The sequence below is a fragment of the Hippopotamus amphibius genome, chromosome 2 (assembly GCF_030028045.1).
Source record: "Hippopotamus amphibius kiboko isolate mHipAmp2 chromosome 2, mHipAmp2.hap2, whole genome shotgun sequence".
Lineage (NCBI taxonomy): Eukaryota > Metazoa > Chordata > Mammalia > Artiodactyla > Hippopotamidae > Hippopotamus > Hippopotamus amphibius.
This window is the reverse complement of record NC_080187.1, coordinates 128,454,712-128,479,581: the sequence shown is the minus strand read 5'-3', so window position 1 is coordinate 128,479,581 and position 24,870 is coordinate 128,454,712. Positions and strand designations below refer to the sequence as shown.

At 46.7% G+C, this 24,870-nt stretch overlaps 1 protein-coding gene, 1 long non-coding RNA gene and 1 pseudogene across 7 annotated transcripts in view; 2 read left to right on the top strand and 1 right to left on the bottom strand.

Annotated features, from left to right (window-relative positions):
- Positions 1 to 14,985, bottom strand: part of IPPK (inositol-pentakisphosphate 2-kinase) — a 57,913-nt gene extending 42,928 nt beyond the window's left edge. For 2 of the 3 annotated variants that reach the window (XM_057722499.1, XM_057722498.1), the window contains exons 1-4: positions 14,853 to 14,985; positions 6,293 to 6,340; positions 4,110 to 4,205; positions 1,377 to 1,443 (exon numbers count right to left, since the gene is read on the bottom strand). In XM_057722499.1, coding sequence (XP_057578482.1) covers positions 1,377 to 1,443; positions 4,110 to 4,205; positions 6,293 to 6,340; positions 14,853 to 14,933 — 292 coding nt within the window. In that variant the 5' untranslated portion in view covers positions 14,934 to 14,985. The remainder of the gene's footprint in view (positions 1 to 1,376; positions 1,444 to 4,109; positions 4,206 to 6,292; positions 6,341 to 14,852) is intronic. The other variant, XM_057722497.1, reaches the window with a different exon arrangement.
- A 64-nt stretch (positions 14,986 to 15,049) lies between these two features.
- On the top strand, positions 15,050 to 19,681 carry LOC130845383 (uncharacterized). 4 transcript variants are annotated; one of them, XR_009051394.1, is made up of 4 exons: positions 15,050 to 15,269; positions 15,576 to 15,653; positions 16,057 to 18,792; positions 19,241 to 19,681. It is a non-coding gene; the product is annotated as an uncharacterized LOC130845383 (long non-coding RNA). The 4 variants fall into 4 exon arrangements; XR_009051393.1 differs by lacking the exon at positions 15,050 to 15,269 and adding an exon at positions 15,283 to 15,345; XR_009051395.1 differs by lacking the exon at positions 15,050 to 15,269 and adding an exon at positions 15,283 to 15,353.
- Positions 19,682 to 20,035: 354 nt separating this feature from the next.
- Positions 20,036 to 24,870, top strand: part of LOC130845382 (AP-4 complex subunit sigma-1-like) — a 30,860-nt pseudogene continuing 26,025 nt past the window's right edge.

Below are 24,870 nucleotides of genomic sequence, written 5' to 3'. Positions count from 1 at the left end.
GGGGCATATGAGGTGACGGGGGTATATGAGGTGACAGGCGGACATATGAGGTGACGGGGGCATATGAGGTGACGGGGGTATATGAGGTGACGGGGGGACATATGAGGTGACGGGGGACATATGAGGTGACGGGGGCACATCAGGTGACGGGGGCATATGAGGTGATGGGGGCATATGAGGTGACGGGGGTATATGAGGTGACAGGCAGACATATGAGGTGACGGGGGACATATGAGGTGACGGGGGCATATGAGGTGACGGGGGTATATGAGGTGACAGGGGGACATATGAGGTGACGGGGGGTATATGAGGTGGCGGAGGGGTATACGAGGTGACGGGGGTATATTAGGTGACAGGCGGACATATGAGGTGACGGGGGACATATGAGGTGACGGGGGGACATATGAGGTGACGGGGGGACATATGAGGTGACGGGGGGCATATGAGGTGACGGGGGCATATGAGGTGACGGGGGTATATGAGGTGACAGGCGGACATATGAGGTGATGGGAGGTATATGAGGTGGCAGAGGGGTATACGAGGTGACAGGGGGTATATGAGTTGATGGAGGGTATACAAGGTGATGGGGGAAAGTATGGGAGGTAACAGAGGGACGGTATATTTGGTAACAGATGTAAGGTATGAGAAGTAAAGGCGGAAGTTTTGGGAGATGATGGGGGAATGTATTTGTGATGATGAGGGAAGGTCTGGGAGGTGATGAGGGGAAGGTGTGTGTAGTGATGGGTGGTAAGCATGTACGGTGATGGGGGAGGCGTGCACGGTGATGGGGGGAGGCGTGCACGGTGATGGGGGAGGCGTGCACGGTGATGGGGGAGGCATGCACGGTGATGGGGGGAGGCGTGCACGGTGATGGGTGGACAGCATGTACGGTTATGGGGGGGAGGTATGTATGGTGATGGGGAGGAAGTACATGAGGAGAAGGGGGGGTACAAAAATTTAAGTCACCTCACCTCAAGAGGATGAACAGGTTGGGTGGTGCCGGCTTCTGGGAGAATGTCCTTGGGACCACCACCGTCTAGGGCCTGGCCCACCCTCCATGGCTCAGGTCTAACCCGGTTGTCCCTTGGACTCCTCCAGGCCCCCCTACAGCCCACCTTCCCTTCCCTAAGTCTCCCCAAACTCCTTCGGCTCCCTCTTGGCTCCCAAACGAATTGTTATTTTTATTAATTAGTCCTTGGTCATATATTCCCCACAGTGATCTGCATATCTGACGCCCAGATTGTACTCATGAGCTCCTAGGATTTCTACCCCCAAAAATGAAGTTCCTGGCAAAAGAATTGCTAAAAACTATATCTACCTAACGAGTAATAACGTCAAACACTTTTCAAATAGAATCGTAGGTTAGAAACCCTTACCTGGTCTTTCACACTGTATCTTTAAACAAAGCTGTTTCACAAAATCTAAAGGCAGCTGAACAACTTCCTGTAAGAACAAATAAGAAATACTCAGTGTGGGTTGCACAACAATGTGAGCATACTTCATGCCACAGAGCCACACACTCAAAAATGGTTAAAATGGTAAGTTTTATGTTATATTTATGTTACCACATTAAAAAAAGAAATACTCAGTATGTGGGTTTTAGGAATAAAAGCTGCTCTGTTATTTTAAGGACGTGTCCAGATTAAGCAGATGCTGGTGTTTCTGTGCAGTGTCCTCAGAGCAGCTGGTGTCCACAACGGCGGCGGTGGCAGCGTGTCACATGCCACCTATGGCCAGTCTCCACAGAGCGCTCCTCCCGCGGCTCCTCCGTGCTCGCAGCGACCTCAGCCTCATTTTCACCATGTGTGGGTGGATGCAGAGCAGGGGCTGAGGCAGTTCTCTGCCCGCAAGAAGTTCCTCACCAGCTGTCTCCTCAGACAACCAGAGGCTTCTCACATTCCCATTTGAGAAGCAGCTCAAGGAACAGGGTCTGATCAAATATTAATCTCCAGCGAGACATCCTGTGTGCCCATCAGTCACAGGACTCAGGATGGCCAATATTTGGTGTGTTTGGGCAAAACACAAAGGAGCAACTTCTCTCTACTTTGCTATTTTTCTACAATCTCCCAAACTAAGAGTTTCTATTTAACCCACATTGTTCACCATCTTCCCCATGCTTCCAGGGTGGCAGAATTCTGACTTCTAAAGAAATCCCCAGGGGACAAGAGAGACCTGCCTAGAATGAGAACGTTGGGATCCTGTCCACTCACACGCCACACCTTCTCCGTCGTGCCCTGTCCCACCTCAACTCCAGCTCACAGGAAGACAGGCCCAGACCAGTTCCCAAACCAGCCACGCTGGGCTGGAGGCAGCACAGGCACGAGGGGTGTGTCTGTCGCTCTCTCTGAGCCTTGCTCTCTCACCACAGGGCTAGCTGTGTCTCGTCCAGGACACGGGAGAGGGAGGCGCACTCACCAGGGCTCCACCTATCTCGTGTCATCAGTCAGAGAAAACAGCAACATTTACAAATGCTGATTCTGCCTGAACGTGGTCTTGTTTGGGCCAGAGATGTGCTCTGTATCCCGCATTTCAACAGTGCTAGGCCTGAGTGGCGGTCCTCTCTTGATACTACAACCACCTGGAGGAAAAGCAGGTTGTCTTTCACTCTGGCAGTGTCTTCATGCGAAGGAGGTATGTCAACGGGATGAATATTCCCAAAATGTGACCTTGTGGGCTCACCTCATATGCCCAGAGCCTTGCCCACTGTGAACAAACAGAACCGAACCTGGAGCTAGAGCATGTCCTGGGCCCTGGGGGGACATCCCAGTGCTCCTCCCACCTGCCAGGCTGCCGCTGGCTGGAGCCCTGAGCTCCTCCCCGACTCTTCTTCACCACTGGCCCCTCCTGGAAGAAAGGCTTAGAGCCCACGAGTGCTGTGAGACGGAGACTCACTCCACGTGGCCAGATGAGCAGCCTCTCTCCCCAAGAAGGACACTGGTAGTTGGCATCCTGCCTTCTCTCACACACTGTGCAGGCCAGGATGCCATGGAAACGAGAGACACAACTCCCAGACAGGTCATCGCTCAGATGGTGCACCGGGGGCATCAGGGCCAAGTCACAAGGATGCTCAGGGCCCTGCAGAGAGTCCATACTGGGAGGTGCTGAGACCCCCAATCAACACCCAGCACCACACTGCCAGCTCCACAGCTCTGGGCCCTCCTGGAAGAGCACCCTTAGCCCCAGGTACAGATTAGACTACAGCCCTAAGGGACCCAAAGCAGCACCACCCACAGTACATCCTAAGCTGTCAAAGGACGACCCTCCTTGGAGGATGTTTTGCTGTCAGAGCCATTTCAATTCTACTTTGCTAGGCAATCCTTCAGCTTCACTCAACCTTCTTGGCATCGTTTTTCTCAGGATCGACACAAGGTACAGAATTTGCAAAACAAAGGCAGTGCTCTCTCTGTTCAAAATGACAAACCGCTAGCCTGTTCCGGGCTCTGACCTAAGGCTGTAAGGCCAGCAGATGCAGAGAAGCAGCGGTGATCAAAGCCAAGACGTAAGAAGGGCTGTCCCAGGCACGGACAAAGGCCACCTACTCCGAGGATTGCCCGGATCACAGGGACACTGCACTGTGGCTTCTTACGCTGCCCTCTCCACGAGTGTCCGAACAGCAGACCTCGCCTGTGACAGGTACTCGTCTCGGTTACTGAGACTGGAAAAAGCCAGCAACGCAGACCACCTGCGGGCAGGTGGAGGCCATCACCCCACATGGGCTTCAGCTGGGTTCTCCCACAAGACCAGGTCACACGTCCCAGCATCACGGCGCCCTCTCCTCCCTAACTTGCTCAAAGGTGCCCATCGAAGGTCAGTGCTGCTGCCTGGACCTCACTCAAGAGCTCTCACCAAACTGAATGCCTCCATGAGGGCAGGGGTCCCAGCAAGTGAAGGTCTGACAAAGTGTCTGAACATCATGTTTCTCAGCTAGAAAATGGGAATAACACTATCCGCTCTGCACTGCAACAAAAGAGAAAAGCACCTGGAAACTCTGTAACTAACATGGGTTATCATTAAGCACAAACTTCTGAACTATAATTGGGAAGTTGGTACTTTGATACAGGATGTGCCCATGAATTTAGATTACATTAAAAACAACAAAAACCACTTACCCCACAATGAACACAGTTCTCGCCCAAAAACTCTTTCATGACATTTTTGCCAAAGTCCACTATGTTCTGTAGGTGCTGAAATATTTCTTCCGAGGTCTGCAAAAGAGGACAAGAAGACCTCAATGACCAGGACCTCCTAGACTATGACACCACCGCCAGCCCCCATCACACACAGGGCTGCCATGTACGTGACCACAAAAAGCCGCCAGTGGCCCTGGACCTGGAGGAAGGTGAGCCTCACCATGAAGACTGCCACACTCACCGGAACTTCTGTCCCCACGGGCCCCCAGGGCCACCTCTGCGTTCTGCTCAGGGCCCCATGTGATTCTGAAGTTTGAGAACCATATCTATGCCCCTGCCTTCACCCCCCACAGGAACACACGTGGATTGCACCTGTGACCCATGCACATCTTCTGAGGAACTCGACTTTAAAAAATCCCTCCCATCCAAAAACCAGTAGATATTGAGATTTTATCCTTCAGCCTCTAAATGTGGAAATAAAATATTTTCTCCCCAGAGGTTCTGAAAGAATCGATAAGCTGTGAGATTTAGGTGAGACAAGAAATAAGTCCTGTGTCCCTCACTCTGACCCAAGGCAAGAAGTACAAAGTGTTGATCACAGGTCTCACGCAGGAGCGAGAGGACCATCTTCTTCAAGGGCAGGCTGGGAGGTGCCTGATATACGGCTCAGGCTCGGGGAAGGGCTCGGTCTGAGCTGCCACCCATGCACCATAAAACAGGCAGACCACAGCCTGCACCCCGAGGCACTACTGTGTTAGAATGAAGCCTGACAAAAAACCCCAGAACACACCCCACGGCTCCATAGAGCTGTGGCCACAGGGCTTCTGACAAAAAGCTCTTCTTATCGACAGAATGAACATACACAATGCCCCACAGATAATGCAGCTGGCATCACAGTGGCGTTTATATAGTAAAGAAAGGCAAACTGTTACCTTGGAAGACACTGTCTCAATAAATGTAAACAGGAAAAACCGAAAATAGAGGCATCCAGAGAACGCTGGCCCTTCACCGAGGCTAGGATCTGTAGACCCTGAGCAGGGACAGAGGGAGGGGCGGGGGCCAGAGGCAGCCTCCGAGACGTTTCTAGTTTCCACCTGGATTCCACAGACACAGAGCCACCCTGCACAATCCCCTTCAGCAGATGCACCCTCCCATCCTGGGCCACCTTTCTCTGCACTGAGATACTACCCTTGGATCTCACTGCAGCCCCACTGTGACGGCAGCCCCCAGCTTTCTCCCACAGTCCCCTCTTTTCTATGAAGTAAACCCCCAAGTGTGCCCTTCATCTGCACTCTGCCACCACGGATACCATCAGCATCCACCTCACCTTCTTTCCTGGCTGTTTCTCCGTAACTCACATGAGGTGAGGTGTTGGCTCACGTCTCCTGCACCCTGACCCTGAGCCCATGGCTACTCACCACCCAACTACCACAGGCCCTGCCCCCACCGTGTGGGTGTGACCTGCAGCCCCTGCCTTTTCTCCCCTCTTAAGATAAGAGCCTATGCTCACACCTAGCCCCTCTGGACCTCCCTCCCTCCTTCCCTCCCATGAGAGACGAAGGATCCCACAGGGCTACTCCACACTGACCCCTGAGACCACTCAGCTAGACACCACGGCGACACCCCACCTCAAGGCAGACAGACACTGCCACTCAGTGGGCAGCAGGCATACAAGAGCACAACAGGGGCTTCGTGCGGGTGTCCACAGTACTTTGCCTGGGTGACTCCGTGACTAGAAACCCGAGGCTCCCAGTGAACTGCCTGTTGTGATGTGTAACACTGTCTACCATGACATCACTGCCTTCCTGTTCGTTGATACAATTCCACAGATGGGGAAACTTGGGCAGCAGGGTGTAAGGAAATCGCCACGTCAAAGCCAAGACCCGGCCCTGGGTTTCCCAGCCACAAGCAGAGCTCTCTGAACCAGTCAGGGAGGTTCCTGGCTCGGTACCCAGGAACTAACCATGATGACACACAGTGACCCCAGCAGGTCAGAGCGCTGGATCCCGCAGGAATGATGGACACACTGCTTTCGGCATTGAATGCTTGCATCATATTCAAATTTCTAAAATTAGAATTAATACTTCTGCATCAGAAAAAAAAAATCAAAGTTTTCTTAAATAATTATTTTAATGACTGAGTGGCAAATCCATTGATCTTACCTTCTTCCTATTAGGAGGAAACTTCAGAAAACGAAGCACCACACAACGCTATCAGAAAATAAAACAAAGTCTGATTAGTACCCACCCGAAGACTGGGGATAAGGGTGGGTGGCCGTGCAGAAGAAGCCACCCCAACAGTGCAGAGGCTGGAAGCCCCACGGGCAGCCCACTGGCCCGGGACACCTGGTGCCTGGGGAGGAGGTAGGGGCCAGTACTGGGTCACATGTCTGAGGACACAGAGCAACCTGGGAAACCTGTGCTCTCTGACCTAGCCAGCCCACTCCCAGTAATTTATCTTAAGGCAATAATTCAAGATGCACAGAAGACTTTAGCTACTGCCTGTAAAAGTACTGTTTACAATTCCAAATAAAATGGTAACAACCTAAACATCCAACAATAGTAGCATGGTTAAACACAGAGGGACACATTCCAGACCATGGAATACTATGCTGTCATTTACAAGAAAATAAGGAAGATCCATCATTACAGACACAGAGGTACTGTCATCATCTACTGATAAATGAAAAACATTACAGAATAGGGCTTATAGAATGAACCTAGTTTTATAAATGTATACATATACATGTGTATGTATTAGAGAATGATGTATGGGTATAGTTCTATTTATGTAAAGCTCAAAAACAGGAAAGAGGGACTTCCCTGGTGGCGCAGTGGTTAAGAATCTGCCTACCAATGCAAGGGACACGGGTTCGAGCCCTGGTCCAGGAAGATCCCACATGCCACAGAGCAGCTAAGCCCATGCACCACGAGTACTGAGCCTGCGCTCTCCCACTGCAACTAGAGAAAGCCCGGGTGCAGCAACGAAGACCCAACGCAGCCAACAAATAAATTAAAATAAATAAATAAATAAATTTATTTTTTAAAAAACAGGAAAGGTTCTAGAAGGAGCTGGTCATAAGAATATGGGTCCATGTATTTTGTCATAAACAAGCTGTATATACACATATGATGTGACCACTTTTCTGTAGATTTCTTACTCTTCATTTTTTTAAGTTTGTAAATAAAAAATTTTAAATAACGTATGTACATGCTGAGCTTGTATGAAACTGTCTGAAAGGGCTTCAGAACAGGTAACCGCGTGTCCAGGTAGCCACAACTGGGGAACTTATTTTTTAAAGTTCTGTTTATTTGGGTTTTCCAGTTTTTTACAATGCTCATATAATATACCTTACAAAAATGTAAAAAAATAACTTTTTAAACAAGGACAGCCTTTGAAATGGCCATTCTCCAAGGAAATAACCTGGATGTGTTGTGGAGCCTTGGTAATGGGGGAGATTAACTCCATCTGGACAACCCTGGAAACCATTCCCGTGGAGACAGGCAGTTCCAGGCAGAAGGGCCTGGGTCAGGAACCTGGGCCGTGCCCAAAGAGAAGCAGGGACAGGAGAAGGAAGGCGGAGCTGCAGGAGGTCAGGCACTGTCCTCAGCAATGGGATCCAGGCGGGGCAGGAGGAGCTAGTGATGGAAGAGGCTCAGAAAGTGCAGCTCTGGAACCCAAAACACGGCTGAGAGCAAGGAAGGCCCATGGAGACGAGATCCATTTCCTGCCCCACTCAGATGACGCATACTCCTCTCAAAACCCCAGACATCCATCACCTCCCTGAGCCCCAAGCCCAGACTTGCGGAAGCCAAGGTTGAGAACGCGCGCATGCCCCTAACCCCTCCCAAATAAAGACAAACATCAATATTTGATCACGGGCAGCAACTGGCCAAAGAGTCCATCAAAATTCAAGGAAAAACCAAAGTTGACACACACAAACCCTAATTCCAGGCAACTTTCAAGAAACTCAGCCCCACTAAAAGTATACTCACTTCTCACCTGGATTCCACTGTTTCTCAAGATCCACTGAGAAGTTCCGAGTGTCATGTTGTGTCTGCTTCAAGGAAAGCTGCTTTCTCTACTGACCAACCCATCTGTCATTTAAAGCTGTCACCAGAAGCTGCCCACCTGCTGCAGTGTCAGCCTTGAAGGCCAGTCCCCACGAACACAAGCACTCAGTGGTCACACATGTTCTGCATGGCGAGTGCTAACTGCCCCTTGTGCAGATCTGACTGGGCTGGGTTGGTAGCCCTGTGACATGCCACAAGGCCAGTGGCAACACCCATTCAAGTGGACAGCAGAGAAAGGGGGAGAAATCAACCTTACCAGCCCTGCTTCGCACAAAGACACGGCTAGTCCAAGGGCCACCTGTGGCATGGAGCAGGACTGATGCTCCCATGGGGAGATTTCCACAAAGGAGCCAAAACCAACGCCTAATCTGGCAAGTACCAGGGTCCTGCCAGCTCACAAGGTATTAACCAGCTGTGAAGGAAACAACTCGTTTCCTTTTTTTTTTTTAAGAACTTTTACTGAGATACAGTTAACAGACAATAAACTGCATATATTTAGTGTACAATTTGGTATTTTTTTTCTTATTAGTAATGTATATATGGCAATCCCAATCTCCCAGTTCATTCCCCCCCAACCCTCCCCGCTTTCCCCACTTGGTGTCTATATGTTTGTTCTCTACATCTGTGTCTCTATTTCTGCCTTGCAAACTGGTTAATTTGTACCATTTTTCTATATTCCATATATATGTGTTAATATACAATATTTGTTTTCCCCTTTCTGACTCACTTCGCTCTGTATGACAGTCTGTAGGTCCATCCATGTCTCTACAAAAGTCCCAGTTTCATTCCTTTCTACAGCTGAGTAATATTCCACTGTATATATGTACCACATCTTCTTTATCCATTCCTCTTTCGATGGACATTTAGGTTGCTTCCATGTCCTGGCTATTGTAAATAGTGCTGCAATGAACATTGGAGTTCATGTGTCTTTTTGAACTATGGTGTTCGCTGGGTATATGCCCAGTAGTGGGATTGCTGGGTCATATGGTAACTCTATTTTTAGTTTTGCAAGAACAACTCCTTTCCTTTTAAACTGAGTATCTAAACCCAGATTTTAAACCATACCTTCTTCATAGTGTCTAGGATAAAATGCTAAGAATGTGAAGAGAAAGGGGTGAGATTAAGAAGAGGATTTTAACAAGAGTTTCTGCACAGTCTGGGTTGGAGGTGGCTCTTCCCTGTTCCAAAGCAGGACAGGGAGTCTTAGGCCAGGGCCACTCCTTTTCTGCCCTTCAGGATAGAAAAGCATGGTGTGCTCTCTCACACCTTGGAATGCTAGATGAAAACCAAAGATTTTAATAAGCTGAAAAGTCAGTGAATGGAGAAATGACACATATAAACACATACACATACATTAAACAAACCTCAAAACGTACAACACGCCACTTATAAAAGGAGTAGAAAGCATTCAGTGCTGTGAGGGTCCCAGGCTGTGGGGGAGGACTGGCATGTCATGTGTCAGGGGGCCTAGAAGATGCTTCCTCGATCTCCTCTGAGAACCCACCCAAGTCGTCAAAACACCAAGATATCAGCAAAGCCTGGCTCATAACAGCTCTAAAAGCACGACCATGTGAGTGTCTGACAGCACAGGAACTCTGGCTGCCCAAGTGCTCTGCAGCCTTGAAAACGTGTGTGAAGAATTATTTACATATTTATGCTGTAGGGTTGACTGAAAGACCAGAACACAAAAACAGACAGGATTCTTAAGTACCCAATAAAAGCATATAATAGAAGGAAGACATTGGATGCTTTTTACTTTCCACCTTCTAATATTCTATATTTTCTGGGGGCAGAGAGAGGAACCAATGATGGGTATTAAATAAAAATAAAAGACCACAAAAACAACACATTAAAAGGGTCACCTGCCCACGTGAAGCCCAAGGGAGGAAACTTATGGGCGGAATTAAGACTCCAGGGCCTCTCGGCAAAGACGAGGTGTGAAGTGACCAGTCGCTGAAGCCTTGCTGCTGCAGGACAGGCCCACGTCAGGTATTCCACCCAGGACGGGGCCCCAAGAAGACCCCAGGGTAGCGGAGATCAGGCAGCTTTCCAGGGAGAGGGAGACAGACAAACACAGCAATAGAAGGAATGGACCCTCAGGGCGCTGCCCTAGGCGTCCCCAAATGGCTCAGCCCTGCTTCTTAGTGAGGCTACCACCCACAGATGCCCCACTCAGGCACAGCCCAGGTCTTCCACCAGAATACCCATGACAGAATACCAGGCCAAGTCACTTGCCTCTGCTGGCACAACCAGAAACACACCCCAGGGCCCACAGAGAGATAAGAGGGACAAGGTGCAGGACACACTGCTGGGCTGACAGCCTCAGACAGAACAGATGGAGGGTGAGGTGAGACATCTCATGGAGGGGAGCCCAAGACTCCGAAGGGAGGTCAGACAGGAGGGGGGACACCACAAGAGGGGACAGCAGGTACCTGGACTGGGCATGACACTTTCCAAGTTTCATCTGCCCATATGGACCCATGGCCACCTGAGGACTGAAGCAGACCCAGATGCAAGTTGTGAGGTGGGGGATGGGACAGTGGAGGCGTAAGCCCAGGTGACATTTGGGGGCACAACACTCAGGGGCTGCAGTAAAAGAGATGCCCAGATGGTCCCTAAAGGACGGAAAAACCTAACAGTCAGAAGAGAAGCAGAATGTTTTATAGAGACAAACCACAAGTGCATGGAACACACGGTGAGGGTGTCGGAGAGGGGAGCCTTCAAGGACTCCAGGCCCGTCAAGGCCACGTGATGGCCCTGGAGCAGGTGTCCAAACAAATGAGGAGGTGAGTGACCCAGTGCTGTGGCCTTGTCCTTTTGCAGCAGACACACAAACCTTTCTTACCTTCCTGGTAAAAGGGGCACCGGCTGTCCTAACGGAGTTCTGACTGAGGAGGAAGAGGTGTTGGCAGGGCTGGGGGGATGTGACCGTGCCACCTTAGCATACCAGGTCTAGCCCGGCAGACCACCCTCATGCTAGAAAGGCAGAGCTCAGCGTTCACTAAGGCCAGGACTGGAAACCACCAAAGGGAATACGTTTTAGAAATAACCAATCCTAACCATTCAACTGCAGGTGATCCCAGGAAGAAACACAGGGCTACACGAAGAGCTCTCTGATGCAATGTCACCAAGGGGTCACATCAGCTGTATCAACCTGTATAAATACCATTAAAAATTTCAAATACATAATAAGTTACTTGTTTAAAAAAAAATTCTATAGGCAACAGAACATTAGGACTCTTTCTCCTAGATTCAGGAGCAAACTAAGGACTTGAAAATATACCATTAAAAAAACAAAAACAGAACAACTCTCATTTGCTTCCAACATTTCCGTTAAGAAGTATTTTCTACAGATCAGAAATCCTAAAACACAAAAGGAGAAGAGAAACACATAGCCCCTGACACCTTGAACCCCGCCTCTTCAGGACAAAACAACTGCAGACAGGATCTGAAGCCTGATCAGAATCTTAGAGGCTATAAAACCTGAACGATCAGGAATGAACTTTTGATAAAAGATCTCGGTTGGTGGGTCTTTCATGCTACCTCTGTCAATAAGGAGGAAACTGTCACAACAGCTTAGTGTGATAAAGGGAGTGGGGCCCTGTCTGCCCTGCACTCCCGAGGCGAGGGCAGCTGGAAGGCAGCTCAGTGCCTGTGGAGGAGTCTCTGCCAGGCCTGCCCCGGGGGACTCCCCACACTGAAGGCACTTAAGAGATCAAATGACAAACAAGACTTACAATGACCTTCACAGGACAGGACACCAAGCCAAAGCCAACAAGTCCAAGGTGAAGAAGGGTCACTGCAGATGTAAAAGCAACAACACTACATGGAGAGAAACCCAACTTGGCAGCAGCGCACGTGAGGGCAGCCCCAGGCTTCGTGACCACAGCTCAGCATGAGTAGAGTATGGTGCAGCCACGAGAACAAGTGACAGCACCCTCAGGCTATATAGTAAGGAAGGGAAAGTACACCCTCCATGGGAAATGCCCTTGCCCAAGACCCCCCACAGGGTCAGTGCCAGGGACTCCAGGCACCCACTAGGGTACAGTGTCAGGTTGGCCACAGCCTTGGAGCACCTCAGAGGGTTGGTGCCAGGGCCAAGGGCCAGTGTCTGGGAAAGGGTTAAACTGTACAGTTGGACCCGAGGATGCTGAGCATTGGGCCAAGGGAAAGCTGACAGCAGCACCCTGTCAAGAACTGGCTTACTGTTCAGGTCTCACACTGTCACCCCTTACTGTCCAACCCTGAGCACACCCCACACTATCGCCCTCCTTCAGTGTGCACTTAGCTCCTCCATCTCCAGGCCCCATTTTCTACAAGCCCTGTGCTCCTGGAAGCCTCCCAACCCACCAGCCTGGAAGGCTGTCTGTCTATGTCTCATCCCATGTTCCTTCAGTGCAGATGCCAGGCCTCAGGACTGGCTGGCTGAAGGTATGTCGGGTTCCGACACTGGAAAGGAGAGGGGATAGATGCATCGCTTTTTAAGGACCCTTCAATTCTGAAAGTAGATGATGCCCTCTCTGAGAAAGCCACCACCTCCTGATCTGAAAGAAACCAGGTGAGGGTCACCCTCTGCTTCAGAATGAATGAGGTGGGTCTGATGAGTCCACGCATGGGAGCAGGAATGCTTGCTCTCACTCACCCACCTTCCTCTATCCCACTCACACACACACACACCCTCTCCTTGGGCACAGTAGGGCCATGAAAGCCTCCTTCCAGGGCTCTATCCTCCTTCCTGGTCCTCAAGGCCCAGGCAAAGCACAAAGTTTTCTCCACACCCATGGGGCACAGTTCTCCCTTTACTCAATGCCTTCACCTGGTGGGAACGTTTTCTTACATGAGTACTCGTGATGATAATCTTCAAATTCAAATGATGAAGTAACAACCACCAAGCAGGAACGAGCACAGTAAAGCAAATTTAGCTTTAAAATAAAGAATGAAGAGTCATCAGGGCAGCCTGATGACTCAGTTTAAAAGGGGAAAAACGAAAGGAAAAAGAAACGTGACCCTAACAATTGGGCTGTGCAACAAGGGAAGGGGCCAGCTGCCCTGGAGGGTGGACACATGCTTGTTGGGGACACTGGAGAAGGCATCTGAGTGCCCAAGGCCTGGTGTTCTTTTACTCCGAGTCTTAAACTTGCTCCTTCATCTAACACTGCTCTTGAAACTCAGTGCATTAGCTAAAAGAAGCCTTAACTAACTTTATATAAAATGAAGATATACAATGCAATCTGACTGAGGAATTGGAAGATGATTCTTTGAACTGTGAAAAGGGGGGTTATCACAATAACCCAACAACCAAAGAGACTCATGCTGGAATATTTGATGCTTTGCCCAACCTTGAAATACAAGGGGGCCCAGCTGACTGCTTCAGGTTAAGCCTTGTCCATTATTAATTCACCTAAAGATCTCGAGCAAAGACTGTAGTCTCAGTTCTGCAGCTTCCCAACAATGTTAGTGAGTAACAAAATGCAAAAGCAGAACACAGGGGCCACCTAGGTGACTACAGCTTACCCTACAGCTGCCCCAGTGCACCCAGCTCCAGAACAACAGAGCAGAACAATATCCAGTTCCTGTACCACCCACAGGAGCTGCTGGGCTGAACCAGAGCTCTTAACCTCTGAGTCCAAGGGGGATGATAGTCATCACTTGCATAACTCGTCCAGCTCCTCATCTTTCTAGCAATTCCACAAAGGAGATTCTGTTACTAGTTTCACTTTGCAAATGCAGAAACTGAGCCTGAGCCAGGCAGTGGTAGAACTGGGATTCTGCCCAGCTCTGTGTAACTGCAACTCCCATGCTCCTAAGCGCTCAGTGACACCTATCACTCCTCCCCCAACCCACCACATTCCTGCCTGGTTGTATCACACAGCAAGATGTCAGAGAGATCTGGGCTTTCACACAAATCCACAAGCTTCTCTTCCCGGATTCAACTCATTGGGAGTCCTTACTGCACTCTCTGAAACTCTCATCCTTACTGAATTAAGACAGGGAAATTCTTTAACTTCTAGAAGGTTCTGAAGAAGAATCTGGAGACAATGCTAATATTACCAAGAGCAGCAGAACAGCCATCCCTACATCTCGGAGGCTGAACTCCCTCGATGCCGGGAGGTAACAGCACCCCAAGCACTTTGCTTCTTCCTCCTGAGCTTGCCCGCACCCTCTATCCTGCCTAAGGCGACTCCAGGCGGCCTCACCACAACCGCGCAGCGGGAGGCTGCACCGTGTGAGGCCGGGATGGGGGGCGTTGGAGGGACGCGGAACAGACCCGGGGGGAGGAGGTGACACTGGGGAAATGGGGAACCGATCTGGAAGAAGAGTGCTAGCACCAACCTAGGGGGAGGAGACCGCTGGGGGGACGCGGAACTGATCTGGGGGAAGGCGGTGATACAAGGGGGACGCGGAACCTACCCGACGGGGTGGGGGTGGGCGGGGGGTTGATGCTGGGGAGACGCGAAACCTATCCGGCGGAGTGTGACACTGGGGGAACCGCCACCGACCGGAAGGAGGGCTGCTGGGGAACCGACCCGGAGGCAGCGGGTGCTGAGGAGATGCAAAAGCGACCTGAGCGGAGGGGGTACTCGGGGGACGCGGAACTCACTGGGAGTAGGGTGAGGGCCCTGAACCGCGCCGACAACCCACCGCTCACCTGCGCGTGGGCCACCACTAGGCTTTTGTTGCCTTCACCATGGTACCCCCATTCATTCTCGTCCATCTTCCCCTCGTCCATCCCACGGTGAGGCCCTGGAGCCTCGCGGAGCCGCGAGCTGGGGGCCGCTGGGTCGCCTGGGCACCAGCCGCCGCCAACCACTGACGAGCGCCTGTCAGCCGCCGCCTGCGCTACACTCAGCCGCCTGCACTCTTAGCCGCTGGCCGCCGGAAGCCACGCCCCCGACAGTTCCCATGGCCGAGCCGGGCAACTTCCGGGTTCGCTCCCGCTTCTCCTCTGTTGACCACCGTGGCTGATGGGCTGGCGGCCATCTTAGGTGCTGGCAAAATGACTCACTTCCGGAGCGCAATCTTGGGAACCGGAAGTGAGGTTTCCGGCCTGGGCGCCGGAAGTGAGGTAAGAGAGAGAAGCCGGTGGTTGCCCGGCGTCCAGGGCTGGCCTGTTGGGGAACAGGAGTCCAGGCGGGCTTGGGGTAGAGTGGTACTGGCGGGTTAGGAGCCAGCGGGTCCCAGAAGGGCTAAGGCCGAGGGGCGTCCAGGCAGGCCGGGAGCTGGGAAAGGGGCGGTACAGGGGGGCTGGGGGCAGGTAGTCCCTAGAGCTGGAGACCGCTCCATCATGGGGCCTCAGCCTCTTCTGCAGAATGGGATAGGTTTCTCACTCATCGGGTTATTAATATTGTCGTTTGCTCTTTACCTGTTGCAGGATAACCCCAGTAGTCCCAAGAAGTAGAAACATTGTGGTCCACACCTACAAGTGAGGATACATAGCTCAAAGAGACAAGTGAGTGTTACCTGAAAAACTGGCTTTGCTTTTTGGTGGGTGTGAAGCAAAAAAACAAAGAGTAGGATAAGGAAGGATTTATTACTTGCAACAAGTAAGGAGAATGCCAGGGATCTTTCCAAAGCAGTGTCTCCCCAGATAGCAAAGTCAAGGAAGTCTTAAGCTAAGGGAACGTACATATTCATAAAGGGGCTTGGGCAGTCAGAAGCCAAGCTTTAGTTGAATGAAGTCATGAGAGTCAGAAAAGGTCTACATCATCCCTTAGGTCCCGGCTGATCTGGTAGTTGAGCACTTTTTAATCTCTACCATTGAAACAGAATTGAGAGTTTTTACTACTGATATATTATCTTTGCTATTGTTACTTCTCTTGCCTGATAAGTTTCTTATTTTTTTTTTCCTTAAGATCATTATTACAGAGACTTGCTCAAGGACAAGCACCAGGCTTACATCACAAAATGAGTTAGGCCAAAAACGGCTTCTCTTATGTCAAGAAAGCCATGCCTGGTTTTCTTTTTTCTGCCCGCCCACCCCCCGCCCCCCCCATCTGCCTACAGGAGGAGTAGGTGTCTTTGAATTTTGAGGGATGCACCTTGAGCAGGGCCACTTAATGGCAGTGAAGCAAAGGGCAGGCAGAGCTCTTCCCTTCTCCAGGCCTCAGTTTATTCACTGTTGACATGGGACTAATGATACCAGCTCATAGAACTGCTATGAGGATTAAATTAGGTTAGCGGTTCACAAACTTTTACTCTCAAGACTGTTTTGTACTCTTTAAAAATGATAGATTTCCCTGGTGGTACAGCGGTTAGGACTCCATGCTCTCACTGCCAAGGGCCCTGGTGCAATCCCTGGTCAGGGAACTAAAATCCCACAAGCCATGCAGTGTGGCCAAAAAAAAAAAAAAGATTGAGGGCCTCAAAAAGTTTTTGCTAATATGGGTTATATCTGTCCATGTTTACCATATTATAAACTAAAACAAATTTTTAAAAATTATTTTCATTTTAAAATAATAAACAATACCTTTTTTAAAAAGTAGCTATATTTCCCCAAAATATAGAGAAGAGTGACAACTGTTATACATTGTTGCAAATCTCTTTAAAGTCTGGCTTCATAGAAGATAGGTGGAGTCTCACATCTGCTTCTGCACTGAATCTGTTGCAATATGTTGCTAGGCTTGAAGTATGTGAAGAAAACTGAGCCTCAGGTATGTGGTTCAACAAGGAAAGAGCTGCAGACCCAACTTTAAGAACAGCTTAGAACACCTGGCAAGGCCTTGGGAATAGTAGTGAAATGAAGCCAGTGAGTCAGGAAAATGAGCTGATAGCTTTGAGCATCTCCCACACCCTGGGCCCCAAAGGACTGGCCCAGGTAGGCTCAGGCCCCACTCCATCCAGGGATGGTTGAGAAATGGGGGCAGAAACAGCCCACTCCTGGAGATAAGTAAACCCTAAGTGGGGGTAGGGGGAAGGGTGAGAAGGCCTTCCTACACCCCCATAAGGCCAGGGGACCCTGAACATGTCTGAGATTTTCTCAGCATCTGTGAATGGAGAATTGGGATCAGATTGTTAAGTATTAAAACATTTCCTGAAGGAAACCTCTGTAGTGCTGGAAACATTCTCTGTCTTGGTTTGTTGTTGTTGTTTTTCCAAGGAACGTTTTATCACTGACAGTGTTTAGAATTACTAGTGTATGGTTATTCAAAAGATTAAATCTTGATTTTATGATTGTTTAAAAATTCTCCACAGATGCACCTAGGGTGGACCACACCCACCTCATCCCTAATATGATACACCACTGGCTGTAGACAAAGGGACAGATGCTTTGAAAGAATCACAGTGGGGTAACACTGAGGGACACAAAGAGGGAGCTTGTCTGCAGGGGCTGGAGGAAGGAAAGGCTGGAAAAAAGACATAAAAACGGTGTTAGCAGACAGCGTTTATTAGTTGTTTTTCATGCCCTGGACCCACACTCCCTTCTTTGTATAACATCAACCCAGTTTTTATTAGGGGAAGCAGCTTTTCCTTTATTTAACCCATGTGGTCTGACTTAAATTAACTTGATTCTTGTGTGTGCAGTTGAGAACAGCATTCCCAGTGGTTGTTTCAGGAAGCACAGGGAAGTAATCCAGGTTTATCCAGTAAAGCTCACGCCTTTGGCTTGCACTGAAATGACTGTGGGGAGAATCGACCTCAGCTGAGAAGCTGGGCGGTCAGCACGTGCTGTCAGCACTGATGCAGGCACCACAGGTGGCAGCAACAGAGGGGAAACGTCTGGGAAGTGGCAAGAAAGGGGACAACAGAGTGAGCCAGAGGATCGAGTCCAGCTCAGCTGATTTTAATTTTCTGACTAGTGAATTCCATCTTTTGCGTAAACAATTTGAGTTGGGTTCCTTTCACTCAGCTCCTAGAGTCCAAGCTAATAATAAGGGTACCCTGGGATGGACCAGTCACCTCTTCAGATAAAAGCTGGAAGTGAAGCAAAGACCAAAAAAGCCATCATTAGCTGGGATTCCTGCACAGGGACATTTTGCCTAGATTCTTTATGCCCCTCCAACTAGGTCCCAGCTAGATTTAATCAGTGTCTTTTTTTCTTTTTATTTATTTATTTATTATTTTGGGGGGGGGGAATCAGTGTCTTTTTCTTGTTTGAAAAAGAGGAAATGAGAGGGAGGAAGGAGCAAAAGAGGAGAAGAAAAAAGGAATATAAGATGGAAAACTCATCTTCCAACCACACTGAAAAGCCATCCACAAATAGTGGCAAAACACTGGTAACTTGAGCCCAGTGATGAGTACTTACTCTGTTCTTGCTATTCTTATGTATGTCTGGAATTTTACTTACTAAAGTTTTTATTTTTGAAGGAAGCATGCAATATCATGTATCACTTGATATGGCATGACATGATGAGAAAGGCACATCACGTCTGTGGTATTCTCCTGCTCTTAAACCTATAATCCCTGTCTAATCATTAGAAAAACATCAGACAAACCCAAATTGAGAGAAATTTTGCAGAAAAACTGACCAGGAGTCTTGGTAACTGCCCAGGTCATAGGAAACATGGACAGACCAGAGGAGCCTAAGGAGACAAGACAGCTAAATGCAGCATGGGATGCTGGAACAGAAAAGGACATTGGTGGGAAAACTGGTAAGATCCAGCTAGGCTCTTCAGTTTCACTAATACTCACGGACCATTGTTAATTTCTTTGTCCTGGGAAATGTACCATAGTTAGGTATGTTAACATGGAGGGAAGCTGGGATAGGGCATTTGGGAACTTGGTACTATCTTGCAACATTTCTGCAAATCTAAAATCCAAAATTAAAAGTTTACAAAAAGAAGGCATTCATTGTTCAGCTTCTTTCATAATTAAATAATTAAAGTGTATATCTTAAATTTATACTTAAAATAAGTATATATCAAACTGGCAAAATAAAAGCAACTTTGCACAATGTTTGATGTAGGTGGTATAGAAGTGACGGAAAGGATGTGTGCACCGTTAGGGAGAAAGTCTGCATTGTTGGAGCCCAGTTTGGCCATATCATTAAAAGTATTGCAGCTATACCTAATCTCCTTTGACCCATTTCCATTCCTACAGATTACCCTACAAAACCCTCCCTCCAGTGCTCAGAGATATGTATGGGATGTTTGTACAGACACGAGAGTGATGGACAGGACTTGGTTCCCTATGTGGGCACCTCAGAACAGCCTCAGGCTGCACCAACCCACCCCAGCAGGAAATTTGCAGGGGGGCCTGACAACCCATGTTCAAACAACTTCCTCACATGAATCCCAGAACCGCTGAGTTATGGTATACAAGAAAATTATGCAGGCAGTAGGAAGATGTGTCTTAGATCTATGCTGACATGAAAGATGTCAAGGTCTGTGGTTAAGTGAAACGTGTATGTGTGTGTGTGTATATGCAAAGAAAAGGGAATGGAAATTTTTCTATCTGGGAAGAAAGGAGCAGGAGAAACTAAAGATAGTGTCACTTTCCTCTTGCATTTATATGTTGTTGACTCTATGTATTCAATGTAACACTTCTGTAATAAAAATTTTAATGAATACATTCTCAATACTTTTTAAATTAGATAGACCTATCACTATGTATGAATATGGAAAGATGGCCATGGTATGTTTAATACAGGAATGGATGTTTGTTTCTTAAGAGAAAAGAAAAACAGTCAAGAAATAGGTGCCTTACTGTGCGCTAAGATTTTCTTTGGGGATGGGACCACAGGTGATGTGCACTGACTACACTACATGTGTCTGTAACATTTGAATTTTGCATAAAAGATAATAGTTACCTTTGTAATTAGGAAAAAAATAAGACTCTGCATGCAGTGGCCTCAGGATGCTCAACTACATAGAATTAGGCACCTGTTCTGGAGGGTGGACTCCAGAATATTCAGGCCACCTGAACTGCTGACTTCATGTAATCTCACCAACTCCAGGGTACCCTGACTGGAAGGTGAGTCAAGAAGCCTTAGAGGGCACATGGTCCCTTTCCACACAGTGATATGATGATATTGGACATGCTGTTACCTGAATTAGTCACTCTCCTGGGGTCTGCCGTCGAGAACGTCTGCTCCCCATCCACCTTCTCCTTCCTCCAGCCTTTACACTCCAGGAAAATCCAGGGGAAAGGGTGATGGTGCCACAGCATGACTAAGGAGGCCCAGCCCTTCCAGCTGAGGGCATCCCAAGCCATCACTGTCATCTTTGACTTAGACAACACGAAAAGTAGAATCCATCAGATAAAAGATTGATAACTTTGTCTACATGAAAAATTAAAATCTTGAGGTACCAATACCTAGAGTAGTTAAATTCTTGGAGACAAAAGTAGAATGGTGGTTGTGAGGGACTGGGGAGAGGAGTAACAGGAAGTTAGTATTTAAAAGGTACAGAGTTTCAGTTTGGGTAGAGGAAAAAGTTCTGGAGGTGGAGGGTGGTGGTGGTTGCACAACATTATGAATGTACATCATGCCACTAAGAAGAAATTTTAAAATCGCAGCACAACAAAAGTCACAAAACTGCAATGCACTTAACCAATAAAAAAAAAAGGAAGTTGGAAACATCTAAATTATCCATCAAAGACATACTCTGCAGCTATTGCAAAGGAAGATTGTCTCTAAGATACATTGTTAAATGAGAGGTAAATTTTAAGATAACAGTGTACATTATGATGCCACTGATATAAAAGTATACAACACATACATATCTAATCAGCCAAATATTTCTATGAGCATAGAGGATCTCTGAGAGGATACAAGAAATTGGTAACAGTTACATACTAGTTGTAAAATGTGGTGATAGCAAAAAAAAAAAAAATCCTTACTATACTCTGTGTACCCTTTTTTCCTTTTTAAATTTTATACATATGCATGTGCTACCTATTAAAAATAGGACTTCTGGTTTCTGGTCTGGCATGTAAAAAACTTGGAAATTGTCACTATCTTAACAAGTAAACAGCTGAACAAAGTCAACAAATCTTAGTTCTGTCGAAGAAGTGAGGTCACAGGACAAATTGCTGTCACAAAAACTGGGGAGACAGGCAGACACAGAGAATTACAACTTACTAAGAGTAGAAACTCTCAGGCAGAGACATCTGCAGGAACCAGTGTTGGACAGGAAAACCTGAATTGTAATTGACTAATTGCTGGAGGTTCAGTGTGGACAAGTATGAGAGAGTAAAGCTCCATAGGACCCATTCACTGGGGGCCTCCACACTTTTGTGAGTTTACCTCCAGGAGCACCAGCAGGTTTCTCACAGTGAATGTTGGAGAAAAATCCCCTTGTGCTTCCAGCAGGGAGGAGGAGAAAAGCAGCCATTTTGAAATACACATAGCATTCTATTCTTCCTAAAAGGTCTGCCTTCAGTAGAAACTCGTACCAGAGCCAACCCAATTGGGGTTTTATCAGAGTCTAACCAACCTGGGAAGAGGGTAATATCCAATTCAACTCCCTCTAGCTTTCCATATGGAGGAGGGAACTACCCCACTCTCAACCCCTCCGAGCATCCTGTCCTAGCTAAGGTGGGGAAAAAACTGAGAACTACTTGTGAAGATCAGATCCTAGGTCAACAGACAGGCCCACAAAAAAATGAGGACTGTTGGAGACTCCCCCCACTTCCACATTTTATATTATACCACTAAAGACCTATTTAGCTCCTCTTACCCAGTACACCATGTCTGGCTTTCAACAAAAACTTACAAGGTATAATAAAAGCAAAAATGTAGTTCGAAGAGACAGAGCAAATGTCAGAATCAGACTCAGATATGGCAGGAATGTTGGAATTATTAGAACAGGAATTTAAAATAACTGATTAATATGCTAAAGGCACTAATGAAAAAGTAGACAACATGTAAGAGCAGATAGGTAAAGTAAAGTAAATGGAGAGATGGAAAATCTAAGAATTTTGAAAGTGCTAGAGATCAAAAACACTAACAGGGAAAGAATGTCTTTGACTGGCATTTGATAGACTGGATGCAGCTGATGAAAAAATCTCTAAGCATGAGGATATGTCAACAGAAATTCCAAAATTGAAGAGCAAAGAGTAAAAAGTCCAGAAAAAAAAAAAAACATGCAAGACAATTACAAAAGGTGTAACATATGCATAATGGGAATACCAGTAAGAGAAGAAAGAGAAAATGGAACAAAAACAAAAGTTGAAGCAATAATGATTGAGAATTTCCCCAAATTAACGTCAGTCATCAAACCACAGATCCAGGAAGCTCAGAGACACCAAAATGGTTAAATGCCAAACTAAAACTACACCTCGGCATATGATATTCAACTGCAGAGAATTAAATACAGAGAATCCTGAAAGACACCAGAGGGAAAAATTGCTTACCTATAGAGGAGGAAAGATAAAATTGATATCTGACTCCTTCTCAGAAACTATTCAAGAAGCTAATGGAGTGAAATATTTAAGGTGTTGAGAGAAAAACTCCACCAACCTCGAAGTCTGTATTCTGCAAAATTAGCTTCAAAAGTGAATTAGAGAAAGAAGATTCTAGGAAGATGAGCATAGAAAGGATCTGTCTCCCCCCAAACAGCAATTACACTAGCAGAAACTGTCTGATGTAACTTATTTTGTAACTTTGGAGTCTATTGTAAACTTGAATGGTAAATTGCAGTTAATTTTGGCCAATTTCAGCTCTTAGCATAGTAGTAGCCACCCATTCACCAGCCTCCTGACCCACAGCAGAAAGCCATGCATTTGCTCCAGGAAGTAAGATTGGGCAATAAGAACCATGTCATCGAAATATTTGGGATCTGTGTTGTGATCACTAATTGCTGCCTCTGATCACAGGTACAAAGAGGTGGGTGGCCATTATTGCTGCACCTCCTCACTGTTGTAAGCCCTACCTCCTTCTGCTGAAATGACTTTTAGGGGAGTAAAAAGACTGGTGCCACCCCACCATCCCATTCATTTTTTTCTTTTGCCCCTTTTGGGAACAACATATTAAAGACTAGGACATTCAATAACAACTGTGTATACAGGCAGAAACTAGAAAGTCCCAGTGTAAGCCCAAGGAAAGACACAACCTGTGAAAAGACCTTAAGTTTATACCTCAGGCTAATTCTCAGCACACACACAAAAATGACCTACAACAATCTAAAAAACAAAAATAATTACAAAGCAAACACATACAGGCTGAAAGTGAAGGGATGGAGAAAGGTATTCCATGCAAATGGAAATCAAAAGAAAGCTGGAGTAGCAATACTCAGATAAAATAGACTTTAAAATACTGTTACAAGAGACAAAGAAGGACACTACATAATGATCAAGGGATCAATCCAAGAAGATATAACAATTGTAAATGTATATGCACCCAACATAGGAGCACCTCAATGTATAAGGCAATTGTTAACAGACATAAAAGGAGAAATTGACAGTAACACAATACTAATGGAGGACTTTAACACCCCACTTACATCAATAGACAGATCATCCAGACAGAAAATCAATAAGGAAACACAGGTCTCAAATGAGGCATTAGAGCAGATGGGCTTAATTGATACTTATAGGGCATTCCATCCAAAAGCAGTAGAATAGACATTCTTTTCAAGTGCACATGGAACACTCTCCAGGGTAGATCATATGCCAGGCCACAAAGCATGCCTCTTTAAATTTAAGAAAATTTGAAATCATATTGAGCATCTTTTCTGACCACGACACTATGAGATTAGAAATCAACTACGAGAAAAAAAATTGTAAAAAACACAAACATGTGAAGGCTAAACAATATGATACTAAACAACCCACTGATCACTGAAGAAATCAAAGAGGAAATAAAAAAATACTGGGGAACAAATGAAAGCAAAAGCATGATGATCCAAAACCCATAGGATGCAGCAAAAGCAGTTCTAAGAGGGAAGTTTATAACAATACACACTTACCTCAGCCATAATTTGAAAAGATGCGTGCACTCCAATGTTCATTGCAGCCCTATTCACATAGCCAGGGCATGGAAGCAATCTAAATGTCCACTGATGGATGAATGGATAAAGATGTGGTACATATATACAGTGGGATATTACTTAGCTATAAAAAAAAGAATGAAATAATGCCATTTGCAGTGACATGGATGGACCTAGAGGTTGTCATACTGAGTGAAGTAAGTCAGACAGAGAAAGACAAATGTTACATGATATCATTTATATGTGAAATCTAAAAATATGTTACAAATGAACTTATTTACAAAACAGGAATAGAGTCACAGATGTAGAAAACAAACTTATGGTTACCAAGCCTAAAGGAGGGGAGGATAAATTGGGAGATTGGGATTGACATATATACACTATAATATATAAAATAGATAACTAATAAGAACCTATTGTATAGCACATGGAATTCTACTCAGTACTTTGTAATTACATATATGGGAAAAGAATCTTAAAAAAGTGGATATATGTACATGTATAACTGATTCACTTTGTTGTACAACAGAAACTAACACAACATTGTAAATCAACTATACTCCAATAAAAATTAATTTTAAAAAAGCTTACCCTAGGAAATAAGAAAAATGTCAAACCACCAAACCTTACACCTAAAGCAACTAGAAAAAGAACAACAACAACAACAAAAAACCAAAGTTAGTATAAGGAAAGAAATCATAAAGATCAGAGCAGAAATAAATGAAATAGGGGCTAAAAATATAGAAACGAGCACCTACTAAAAGATGGTTCTTTGAAAAGATAAAGAAAATTGATAACCTT